The sequence below is a fragment of the Macaca fascicularis genome, chromosome 1, assembly GCF_037993035.2.
Source record: "Macaca fascicularis isolate 582-1 chromosome 1, T2T-MFA8v1.1".
NCBI lineage: Eukaryota > Metazoa > Chordata > Mammalia > Primates > Cercopithecidae > Macaca > Macaca fascicularis.
This window is the reverse complement of record NC_088375.1, coordinates 171263879-171277012: the sequence shown is the minus strand read 5'-3', so window position 1 is coordinate 171277012 and position 13134 is coordinate 171263879. Positions and strand designations below refer to the sequence as shown.

Genomic DNA, 13134 nt, shown 5'->3' with positions numbered 1-13134 from the left:
TCCACTTACCATTACATTTAATCTGAATTTCAGGAAAATATATAATTCTACCAAAGGTGCCACTTTTATACATGCTTTATTAAGTCTACCCATGAATGCTAAAAGTCCACAGAAGTGTATGTGGTACAGAATATAAGTCAAGATCTTCCTCTCCATGCTGGCTCACATTAAAGAGTCAAGAAGAAATGTATTATTTACATTGAGATTATCTACTGGTGTGTGTAGAAAGTTTAAATTAGCTGCAAGAAATTTTATCTAGACATGCACCTGCTGACTGCTACGAGCTGGTATTTACTGGGCAGATTAATTACAAATATTTCTCTGTTCCTTTAAATATGATCAGGCAGATGCAAAAGTTGGTGCTCATGGTAAGTGCATTTCTTCTTAATGCCTGTGGGATATAAAAGATAATTATATTATCAAGAATTAGTTAACATGCACCTCATACATGACTTAAGAAGTGATTTTAACACCCATTAACAATCTAATTTGGTACCTAGTTTAGTTAGATGCTGCTGGCAACCTCTCATTTGCTTTTGCTTTATTTTTTATTTTGTGAGACGGAATCTCACTCTCACCCAGGCTGGAGTGCAGTGGCGTGGTCTCGGCTCACTGCAAACTCTGCCTCCCGGGTTCAAGTGATTCTCCCACTTCAGGCTCCTGAGTGGCTGGGACTACAGGTGTGTGCTACACCCAGCTAATTTTTGTATTTTTAGTAGAGACGGGGTTTCACTGTGTTGGCCAGGCTGGTCTTGAACTCCTGACCTCATGATCTGCCCACCTCGGCCTCCCAAAGTGCTGGGATTACAGGCATGAGCCACCGTGCCCGGCCTCATTTGCTTTTTGACTATCTTCACTAGTAACTGTCAATATGACTACTCAGACATAGCACTCAGTATTGTTCACCTTATGTGACCATACTTACAGGAGATACATCTCAGAGAATTTTAAAACTCCAACAGGGCCTACAGAAAACTTATTTACATGCCTTTGTCTATAAGCTTTAGGGGCCTTTCAGCAGGTGTTTCCTCCAACAGCTGCCCCCTGCCCAAAAGACAGTATTTACTGTGACAGATTCCTATTCAGAATATGTCTCTCTGGGGACTCCTAGTGGTGGCAGAGGCTCATGTCTCTTCAGCCTTAGAACCCTTCTGTGAGAGAAAGCCTTTGAAGGAAGCAGCCATTGGCAACTGATGGCATACATTACCATAGGGCATGTGGGGAAAGATCTTTAAAAATGACCTAATAAGGCTGGGGGTGCTGGCTCATGCCTGAAATCCTAGGCCAAGGCAGAAGGATTGCCTGAGCCCAGGAAGTCAAGGATGCAGTGAGCTATGACTGCACCACTGCACTCCAGCCAGGGTGACAGAATGAGACCCTGTCTTGAAAAAACAAAAACAAACAAACAAACAAACACACTGAAAATGCCATCCTGAGGTGATCTATGTCTGCTGTGAATTCCCGTAACACTGCTTATTCTTCATTTGGTACTTACAGTAGAGAATAATGTTTATACTTCTCAGTCTGAAGGGGAAGAAACTTCTGTCAACTCTTCCTCTGTACTCCATGGAAGTGTGACAAATTTGATTGGTCCAAGTCTAGAACATTCACTGGTCTACATTTTACTCGTAACATTACACAAATTCTTCCCTCCTTGTAGTTTCCCTATCTATTCTCAATCCCAGTGGACCTTTTTTATTATCATACTTCCTAATTTCATGTAGTAGGGAAACCAACCCATTCTATTGTGCTGACCTGCAATCAAGCATGTAAAAGGTAGGCTTGTGGTCTTCACAGCATTAGAGTCACATGGACTTGGGGGTCTGTTTAAAAGATCCAGCTTTTAGGTTCAGTAAAGTGCACAGAATTCAAGATTTAGACTTAGTGTTAGAAAGAAGAGGTTGCATTTCTGCTTTAAGGCAATCTACCTTAGTTACCCCAAGCTTCTACCAGAAAGCCTGCCATGTCGAGGGTTATCAAGTTGATACTTGGATCCTCACTGGATGCACCATCCTTGTTTGTACTTGTTATTGGTCAGAACTTAGAAGAGTCTGAACTTGTATCATTTATCATAACTTGCCTTATATTGTTTTTGTGTCCTTATTAGGTTTCAAACTGTCATAATACACAGCGCTTTGTTCATACTAAGCCTCATCTTTGTGTTACCCAAGTAATTCATACACATTGTTACTAAAGTATCCCAATATCCCCTGTTAACATTAGCCAAAATGTTTTTCTCTTCCCATCTTTTGATGGTCTTAGCACTCTGGCTGTGGCCTCTCGGTTGCTGTCACCCTTACTTTCTCTCTTATTCTAGCATCGTTTCACTTCTTAAAGGCTCTGGGAGTGAATTTGTATGGGACAGTCCTCCCCACTGAACCATTACAGGTCAAGAGGAATAATCACTGAAGTGTAACAGAGGGCTGGAGCTGGAGCTGGAGCTGTGGTGCAGGTAGGGAAGTTGGTCACAGTGATATCAGGAGTACTAGGTGTCAAGTTTCTAGGGCATAAGGACAAAATCAGGAGTTTCATTCACATTCTCCTTTATGCATACCAGTCAGGCAGCTATGACAAATATACAAAAGAGCAATGAGGAGAACATGGGGGAGAGGGATTTGGGGAAGCTTACGCAGAAGAAGAATTCTAAGCAGGTTTTGAAAGACGGGTAAAATTTTGACAATAATGAGGGAAAAGGCACGCTAGGCTGAGCAGACAAGACTAAAGGTAAGGACATGAGAAAGGCACTTTCTGGGGAAGGTGTCTGGGAAATGGCAAGTAATCTGGAATGAGTAAGGCACAATGAAGAAACTGGAAAGGTAAGCTGTGGGCAGATCAGGGAGACTCCTGAATGTCAGTTTAAATTTGGATTTTATCGTACATATGGTGGAGTGATATCTTCTAAAGCATACATTTTTTTCAGTAGCAGGATAGGCTGTAGGGGAAAGGGACCAAAGGGCAGACAGGTAGGTTACAATAGGGACAATGATAATCTGGAAGAGTTCCATACCAGTGGGTGTGGAAAGTAGAATTAACCATTCTCAGAAGTAATATAATCTGGCAGCATTTGGATGTGGGAACAGAGAGAGAGAATTTGACCAATGGAATGATATAATCCCTAAAAAGGTAGAAGAAAAAACAACTTTGAAGGAGAAATGATGAAATCAGTATTCTTGGGGGACACTGTATGGCAGCTGAGATTGTAGGTTTATAGCCTAGGAGACTATAATAATTTGGAAACCATATACACTAAGGTGAAAACTCAGGGAATGAAGGAGATAATGAAGGAAATGCTCAAAGTGAGAAGAAAACGTGGTGAAAGGCAGAACTGAGGAAAATGCCTCAAAGGTGAAGTCATTTAATTTCACTGTCATTTCTCTCTTGCTTCTCAATGAAAGGGAAGTTGACGGGTAGCTCAACCTTAATTCTTCCCAGTTTCTTAAAAGTATTACTCAAAGACTCAAAAGAACACCCCAAAATGTGGTTATCTTTACTAAAATCCATTAACACAAAGCTATTCTCGGTACTCTGAATTCCCTATAAGTTTATTACAGACTATCAAACACTAAATGTTGCACGTTCATTTACTAAATGTGTAACTGTGAAGATGTATCTATGATCACCATCTAATATGTTCTCTGTTGGATTTCATGGGTCAGAAATTTTATAAAATGTTAACCTTATAATGAATGAATATAGGTGTATGTGGATGGATATATATGAAATACATATATATCCCATTACATATAGGACAAATAAGGATAATATTTATATATGATCCTTACTTAACAGGATATAAAATCCTTGGCCAGTAGTGAAACCTGACATTCACAGATTACTACTGGGTAGTGGCAAGAGCATAGGCTCTGGCACCAGACTACTCGGTTTAGTATCCTGGCCCTGTTTTAGGTGATTCTGGGACAAGGTACTTAACCTTGTTTGTGCCTCAATTGCCTCACCTATAAAATAAAAGTAGTAACTGTATCTACCTCATAAGTTGTTGTGACGATTAAATGGAATATGTATAAAGTATTTATAACACTGCTGGCACATAGAAAGTACTCAATAAGGCTGGGCACAGTGGCTCACGCCTGTAATTGCAGCACTTTGGGAGGCTGAGGCAGGCAGATCACTTGGGGTTAGGAGTTCAAGACCAGCCTGGCCAACATGGTGAAACCCCATCTCTAATAAAAATACAAACAATTAGCTGGGCATGGTGGTGCTCACCTGTAATCCCAGCTACTCGGAAGGCTGGGGCAGGAGAATCACTTGAATCCAGGAGGTGGAGGTTGCAGTGAGCCGAGATCGTGCCACTGCACTCCAGCCTGAGTGACAGAGCAAGACTCCATTTCAAAAAAAAAAACAAAAAAACCAGAAAGTACTCAATAAATACTAGCTATTATTATAAGCTATTACTCACTGCAAACAGAATATAAGCTATTGTTTACTGCATACAATAGAATAAACGTTTTCATAAAAAACTGACTATTTTCTATATAAGATGTGTTGCAAATATTAAGACTAGCTTGTCAGGAAGCTAATATTAACCACTTGAGATACCATTTCCAAAGAAAAGTATCTTGGAGATAGAACATAATTCTTTAATTGTGCTTTGATTTTTTTCCCTAAGAGAGAGCAGGCAACACATCTGGTAAGCTAACAATTCTTTTTTTTTTTGAGACAGGGTCTCGCTCTGTCACCCAGGCTGGAGTGCAGCAATCATGGCTCACTACAGCCTCTACCACATGGGCTCACGTGATCTTCCCAACTCAGCCTCCTGAGTAGCTGGGACTACAGACATGCGCCACCATACCCAGCTAATTTTTCTATCCTGGGCTTAAGCGATCCTCTCACCTTGACCTCTCACAGTGCTGGGATTACAGGCATGAATCACCATGCCTAGCCCCTACTGCCAGTTTTTGTTGTTTTTTCCGTGAGACAGAGTTTCACTCTGTTGCGCAGGCTGGAGTGCAGTGGCGTGATCTCAGCTCACTGCAACCTCCGCCTCCTGGGTTCAAGCGATTCTCCTGCCTCAGCCTCCCGAGTAGCTGGGATTCAGGCACAAGTCACCACGCCCGGCTAATTTCTTGTATTTTTAGTAGAGACGGGGGTTTCACCATGTTGGCCAGGCTGGTCTTGAACTCCTGACCTCGGGAAATCCACCCGCCTCGGCCTCCCAAAGTGCTGGGATTACAGGTGTGAGCCACCATGCCCAGCCCATGTCAGTTCTTAATATAAACCTTCAGTTACAGGTACGCTAAACACTAATATATCATGACTTATATTGCTTTTAGCTTATTTGTTACAATAAGCTATTTATAAATGTATAATTTTTACTTGTATTGCTGCATCAATAGGAATTGCTCTGAAGGCAAGGTGTAACTAATTAATATATAATTATTTACTTAATTTAGTACATTTCCTAATTTAACAGACTAGTTATATCTTGTTCAGTCAGATGTGTCCTACAGAAACTGTAATCTACTTGTTAGCATCTATTTAGCTATTTATATGAAATATGACTAAGGACCCTTAACTCCGTTAAAAATGTGTCCTCTCTGACTTTTAAAGTTAGCCTTGTCAGCTCAATAGTTCTTTCCCAGTCAGCCTCTAACTGATGTTAGACTGCCCTCCTGTTGTTTATAAGACTAGGTTAATATAATTTCAACTAAAGCTCCAATGCTCATATCCCTATTTTCTTATAGGAAGACAATACCAAATCTGATAATGTAAATAAAATGTTTCCACCTGAACAAAACACAGTGAAATTTCACAAGGTTAAACTAAATTAGAAAGGTGAAACAGTACCTCAGTTTAAAATGGCTTTAAGGAATTCATAGCTGTCAAGATGACATGATTCTAAATGAAAGAAGAAAGTTTTTTTTTCTTTCAGAAAACAATTCACAGCAACTTGCCACAGTATATGATGCAGAATAAATGTTGAAGCAAAATGAAATTAAAACAACATAAAGTCTTGTTTTACACTAAAAATAGCAGCTCTGAGGCTATAAATTCTCACTGCAACATCCGACAGTTAGCCTGATTCTATTTCAGAATATACCTTTTCAAATTTATTATGAAAACTTCCAGGACATTTATTACAATACATGCTTATTACCATTGTTAGTATACTCTTTATGGTTACTAAAATGACTTGTTATTTGTGCTAGATTCTATACTCCTGAGGGCAGGACTATGTCTGCCTTGTTTGTCAGTGTGTCCCCAATGCTAGAATAATGCCTGGAGCATGGTAGGCATGCAATAAACGTTAATGAGATAAGAAAATAGCAATTTATAAGTATTTGAAAATACTTAAGATAATTCTTTTAAAAAAGTTCTTTTCATTCATCACACATTGGCTGCACTGCATGTGGAACTTCTATCCAGGCTCTATCCAGGCGCTGTGCTAGGCTCTGGGACTACAGTACATAGATAAGACTTTTTGTTTGTTTACCAAAGAGGAGCCCAGAAAGAGTCCTGTAACCAGACAATTGCAATGCACTACAACATGATACATTTAAAATATTCAGGCAAGTGTTGTGGGAGCCTAGAAGAAGAAGCAATTTAGCTTTACCTAGGAGAGCTGGGGAGAGCTTCACAGAGGTTGTGACATCTGAGGCTGACCTTAAAGGACGAGTAGGAGTTTGCTAGACAGAGAAAAAAGCAATCTAGGTAGAGGGAAAGGTAGCAAAGTGTTCTGGGGTCCTGAAAGAGAGGTTCCAGAGGGCTGAAGCACTTGCTGTGAATAGTATGAATAAAAATAACTACGCTCCTTGCATCTGAGGTCTGAGCTGGAGGAAAAATCACCTAATATATAATAATTACTAAGTCCTGCTTTTAACTATATAACTAGTTATATAATACTATAAACATTTGCTTTATTGTGTTTCAAATATGTAAACCACTTAGATAATTTATCTAACTCTTTTTTTGTGGAGCATTTTGGACTACTCTGAGAGTTGAAAATGGGAAAAAAAAGTTCACCTGTCAGGTGACACAAAACCAATTTCTACTAAATGTGCCAGAATAATTTTTCTCCACCTCAAGAAAAGTCTTCAGTCTATTCATTACTGTCTTTTTATAGTATTTTTATTTAATAAAACCTATTAAGACTACCATACAAATCTCTTTACTTATGCTTTTATCTTTTAACTGATCAATTTTTATATTGCTGACATCCCTTCTTCACCATTTGCTCATTTAAAAATTCATAGTATGTGAGATATGTCTCTGGGGAAAATGTCTATAAAATTTGTTACAGCTGGCAAATGTGTATGAGTCAGTGATAGCACATGACTAAATGCTTCACAGAAAATAAAATTTGTTTCTGTAGTAAGCAGAACTGTTTAAATGTTATTTATTTTTATGTTTCAAAGAAAATATATTGTGAAGTGCTGCATTGATTTAATACGCAACAATGTCTGTGTACACGCTGTAGAAGGAAAATTTATGAAACCTTTGCACAACTCCTTTAATTGAATTTTCCAAATCTCTCACCACACACAAATAATCAATATCTTCTGCAGAGAAAACCAGTCAGAATTATTATAGTCTTTCTTTTCAATTTTGTTGTCATCAGCACATACAGAGCACCTGGATATTTGTAATGTCTGATAGCAAGTTATTTACACCTTTTAAACACCTAATTGCTATTAAGTGAGTCCAAATCTATAGTTTAAAATTTTTTCTACTGATTTTATTTGAAAGAAAAATTATCATACTTCTGTTAAAGTATAAAAAATTTAAATCATGAAAGAAGTTATTTAAAAGGCTATAAAAAGTAATAAACCTGTTTATTTTTACTTAAATCCTAGACAAATCTCAAGTATGCATTTTTAGCAGGTGAAATGCATACCCCAAAACAAAGACAAATCGTGTAAAACAAGAGCATTAACATTATTAATAGGAAAGGTTATGACTCACATATGGCATACATGATAGCTGAATCATTATAAAGAGCTGAGGACTATAGTTGTACATTAATGCATATTTGTGCTATCAAAATTAATGGCTCCATTTTTTATCTCCAGATAAATCCAGAACGTTAAAGCATAGGGGGAATTTCTGTTGTTTCTCCTAAAAGTCGTCATGTCTAAACTTCAAACCTCAGTGCTTTTAAAATTGAAGTATCTGTTTGAAAAAAATACATTGTTTAATGTTAAGATAAAATAGAAAACTAAAAGGGTAGTAGTCTTCTGGGAGTGAAATTATTCAGCTGATATGATGAATACTTTTTCAAGCCTGAGTGGGGGAAAGAACAACATATTTTTATGTTTAAAAAATACTTCAGTGGGTGGTTAGAATGAAGAGGCAAACTATTTTATAGTGTTACAACAGAAAGACTTTTAAATTTGTCCTGTTGTCTAAGAATTTGATAACCTTAAAATCCTATAACCAAGATGAATTTTACTATGTAAGAATACAGAAAATTAACTAAAGAAAACAGGAACATTGTAGATTATGCTTTTTAAAACAGACCAAAGTTGGAAATTCTGAAATATTTTCTATTACAAACAGCTGAAACATTGAACAATGTAAAGTTCAGATGGTTCCATTTCATTTAAAATATGCATACTGCAACCTACACAATTATTCTCAAAACAGATAAAATATGTTTTGGACTGAAGCTAAGTGTCTAGATTTCATATCCTGGCAACTGCTCTACAATTTGCTTACATTCTTTTCAAAAACATTTTGTTTATTGGAAGTACTAGTCAAAGACCAACAATGATGGTATTTTTTAGTATCTTCAGAAAAAACTGAAAATATTAAGTACTATAGAATGCCATCTATTGACTAAGGAATATCTGTAACAAGTTGTTTTAAGGAGAGGTTGATTATGTAAAATAAATAAATTTCATGCCTCACCATGTGATGATAATGTGACATTCCATCTGTATCAGCCCACTGAATGGTCATATGTTTTAAATCTTCAGCATAACAAATTTAAAATAATTATGAAAATTCACATCCAAATCTAACACAAAAAGAACCTTTCATTTCATTATTTTCCTAATAGTCATAAAGCCAGTGTTATTGAAGAAAGCAAAATTAGGCTTATTTCCTAAGTAACTGAAGAAAGAAAGAAGCCTTCCTTTGTTTAAGAAATCTGTGTTTAGCAGAGGAGATCCTCTTTTATTCATATGCTCTCATCAAGGCATCCCCTGATTTACCAGGTCCAGTTCTTATGACACTATGCAAATCTCAGTGTGTCTTTTAATTTTATTGTGTATGTTTTAAATTTCTCTTGAATAAGTTATATAAAGCCTTAAGAATCTGTGTCAGATGTCTATTTAAAATACTAGAGTGTTATTTTTACAATTATACTCTTCCTGTAATAAAGACTGTAACTGAAGTTAACTGAAATGAAAAACTAAATATTAGTAGAACTAAAAGACCAATTAGAAGAGGCAATGATAGCATAAATATTGAAATTCTCATGGTATTGTCTGCTTTAACTATTCCAGGAAAATTTTGTAAGAATCTGAAAGACCAAAAAACAAACAAACAAACAAAAAACAAAAAAACCCCACCAAAAACGCAGAAGAATCTGAAGGACATTCTTTTGATAGTGAAACAAGTAATTGGCTTATTCTCATTTTCATAATTAATAAATCCTATACATAATATAGTGATGATTTTTATTTTACTTATTTTCTAATATTATGAGAAACTCCCAAAACATTTTAAAATTTAAACAATTCTGTGTAATAGCATAGTAAAAATAAATAAATAAACAAATAAATAAATAAAAGAAAGTGGAAATTTCAAGGCCAGAATAAGGCAGAATAAGGAACATATAAAGCAAACTAGTTTGAGATGTCAAAAGAATTAGCAAAATCCTCTTAAAATGAATGTATGAGCAGAAAAGGGTAAAAGCTGTTAGCTTACTAAAAAAATTTACATGTGTGTGAACGTTTGTGTATGTACATAATCATTAACCAAAAATAAAAAACCAAACAAAAAACCCTGAAAACTAATATGTAGGTTAGGAACCAGAGAAAGAGGTAGGAAAAGCACTCAGGATATAGCTCAAACTCAAATTACAACAAAAATAAGCTTTAATCTATTTTTTAGGCAATATGAATTTCCCAAAATTAGCTGAAAACCTAATGAAGTTTTTAAAACCTTGGGAAATATAAAGAGCTAATGTAGCTCCTGCCAAGAAACAGAATTGGACGATGACTATATAGAATACACATTAATATATAACATACTTATATAGATACTATGTATTATATATTTTTAAACTGAGTTTTCATTTAAATCAATGATTATTAGAAATTTACAAACATGGTTTAGTCATACAGTCTCCTCTATGCAGGAACTCAGTCCTTTGGGAAAATCTGGTAACGGGCAAGTCAGCCTTAATGCCTAAAATAATAGAAAAGAGTTTTAAGGCTGATCATGCATAAACACACAATGAATTCATGTATTTTAGATGGCCATAAGGAAATGAAAAAAGTATCCCCTGGAAGGAAAAATATTTTAATAAAATATAAATTTAAACAAATTTTTTACATTATTAGCATTGACAGTTCACTTATTTATTCCAGAGTTTTCCGCTTCCTTATTTCTCAAAGCTGTTTGCAAAAGTCAACTATGTTAAGCCTAATTCTAATTAGTTCTAGGAAGTTACAGATTTTTAAAGAAATCACACTATTGGTATAGAGTATGTAGAAGCAAGATTTCTTCCAATTGGGAAATAATAAACATTTTGCTTTCCTACTGTGATCCTTTAAAACTTGTCAAGTTAGGAGAGATTGAAACCACTGAAACCCAGTTACACATTCTAATCAAGTTACACAACTAAAGTAAGACACAAGAGGCCAGGTGTGTTGGCCCATGCCTGTAATCCCACTTCACTAATCATCACTTCAGCCTGGGTGACAGGGTACAATCTTGTCTCTAAATTTTTCTTTTCTCTTTTTCTTTTTTTTTTTTAAAGAAGAGATCCCAAGCCATTTCCAAGAAAGAGTTACCTTTCATGTTCTTAAATTCTTGGCATCACAGTAGATGTTAGTTGTTCAACTGAAAAGCTCAGGAAGTCTATTCAGCTCCCTTCCCACATGAACTTTGGAGGAGTCTTGCCATGGCTGCAGCCCTGCCATGACCCAGCTGGCCTTTAGATCTGACTGCCTGGCAATCCCAGCACTTCCCATTGCCAACCCATCACTGGCTTATTAAAGGTTCTAAACCCAGGCTAACATACCAGATTGGCTGAAGCAGTTTCAATTATGTGCTATGTTTGAGTCTGAAAGCTGGGATGATTGGATGATTTCATTTGTTTTAGGAAGGGACAACAAAGAATAATGAAAAGACCAGAGTTTTTGAGGCCAGACTGGTCTTTGCTTGGAATCCTTGCTCTGTTACCTAAGTAGAAGTCTTGGGCAAGTTACTTAATATTTTTTGTATCTTTGTTCCTTGTCTATAATGACAATGATAATACAGTGTAGCTATCTTTCCACAATGCTGTAAAGATCTGCTGATCCTAGTATTGAGAATATAGTAATTATAGGTACTCAATAAATGGCAGTCATCGGTATTTAAAAGCGGTAGCCTAAAAACACGGCCGCCCATTTTAAGGCCTAATTCCACCTGCAGAAATTGCTAAATGGCATTCATGTAGGTACTATTAATCACTCTTACATTAGTCTAAAGGTTTTAGTATTTTACAGTTCATGATTACTTTGCTTATTGAGGTGTGAAGGTATGAATGTGTACTTCCTATGGAAACTTAAACACTGTTTATTTAGTTTTCCATACTGTGAAATGATCAGAGGCATAAGAGTTCATAGTAGAACAAAGCACATTAATGATCTGAAAGTTTCCAGAATACTGGTTAGAAAGTAACTTTTAATGGTTCTAGTGCAACACTAAAAACTGCAGTATATTAATGCATTGTTGCTCATATTCGTCTGTATTCTCAAAAATAAATTTTAATAAAAAGACAAAATTTAAATCTTATGTTGAAGATTGCATTTCAAAAGACATTTAAAAAGTTCAATCAGAGAAGTTGATCTCATCAGGTATCATCTGCTAAATGCAATATAAAGCTTTTCAAATGAGATTCATGATCTTTTAAAAGAACACACTTCAGAACAGGGATCTCTGAGGAAAAAAGAAAATCACTAAAAAGGACTCATGATGATTAGTTTTAATTGGCAAAATGGGATGAAAGCATCTTTTTATGTAATAAACTAAAACACAACTACTTACGTTTGTGAGGAAGTCCTGAACTCCTTTCAAACAGTTTTTGTTTAATTACTTTTGTCACTAAAAGAAGTAAAAATCCCATGTCAAGAATTAACATAGAATATGGAGAATTTCTCATTACTTGGAACAAACAACTTCATGAGAAAAAAAAAATCCAAAATAATACATATTTATAAGTACCAAGTATAAAATATAATACCTTATTATATATTATAAAACTGGGCATTACATTTGAAATGCCTGCTACCAGTTTCCAAGATGCATTCTTTTCATTCACATTCAAGAAGAATCCCCAAAATAACACATCCTGATAAAAGACATGTGGCTTCTTATTTAAAGGTAATAGTATTTTTATCACATGTCCAGTAATGGTATATATAAAGAAATCTATCAAATTTAAATTTGAAACAAATTAATAGGTTTATCTTTAAAATTATTGTCATTGAAAACTCATAAATTCTTACTTAGTTCTTTGGTTTTCTGCATTTCTTTTTTTAAGAAACGTGATGCACAGGAGATTCCAATGAGATTTTCAAGCTCTCTACTGTCCTCCAAAGCCTACAAGAAAGCCATCTTGAATGAGTTAAGTTCTCTATACATATGACATTACTGACATGTCTAGTGAAAAATACAGTATATTATTTCCTTCATTTGAAAAACTTAAACTCTATGTTAGGATATTTAACTTTTTCTGGCAGGCCAACTATTTCAAGCCCTAAAATGCCTGAATAAAAACAATTTATAATTAACTAAAAAGACGAAACATAATCTACAAATTTATATTTAAATACGAAAAGCCAGATATTACTAAAATATTATGGTTAAATAGTGTTCTCCTATTAAAAAATTCCCATGAAAAGTAAATTAAACATACTCTGTGCAAACTCTTTCCTGGATTGGATTCTCCAATCTGGGACACTC

The 13134-nt window shown here is 35.5% G+C and overlaps 1 protein-coding gene across 27 annotated transcripts in view; it reads right to left on the bottom strand.

The window, feature by feature from the left end:
• Window positions 1–57: 57 nt before the first annotated feature.
• Window positions 58–13134, bottom strand: part of ITGB3BP (integrin subunit beta 3 binding protein) — a 74102-nt gene continuing 61025 nt past the window's right edge. For 7 of the 27 annotated variants that reach the window (XM_074005003.1, XM_074004962.1, XM_074004997.1 and 4 more), the window contains 4 exons: window positions 12678–12771; window positions 12217–12273; window positions 5806–5856; window positions 58–391 (listed from right to left, as the gene is read on the bottom strand). In XM_074005003.1, the coding sequence (XP_073861104.1) occupies window positions 5807–5856; window positions 12217–12273; window positions 12678–12771 (201 nt within the window). In that variant the 3' untranslated portion in view covers window positions 58–391; window position 5806. Of the gene's footprint in view, window positions 392–5805; window positions 5857–6457; window positions 6645–7774; window positions 10372–12216; window positions 12274–12677; window positions 12772–13134 lie in introns of those variants that run through there. The other 20 variants (XM_065521262.2, XM_005543173.5, XM_065521255.2 and 17 more) reach the window with 5 other exon arrangements.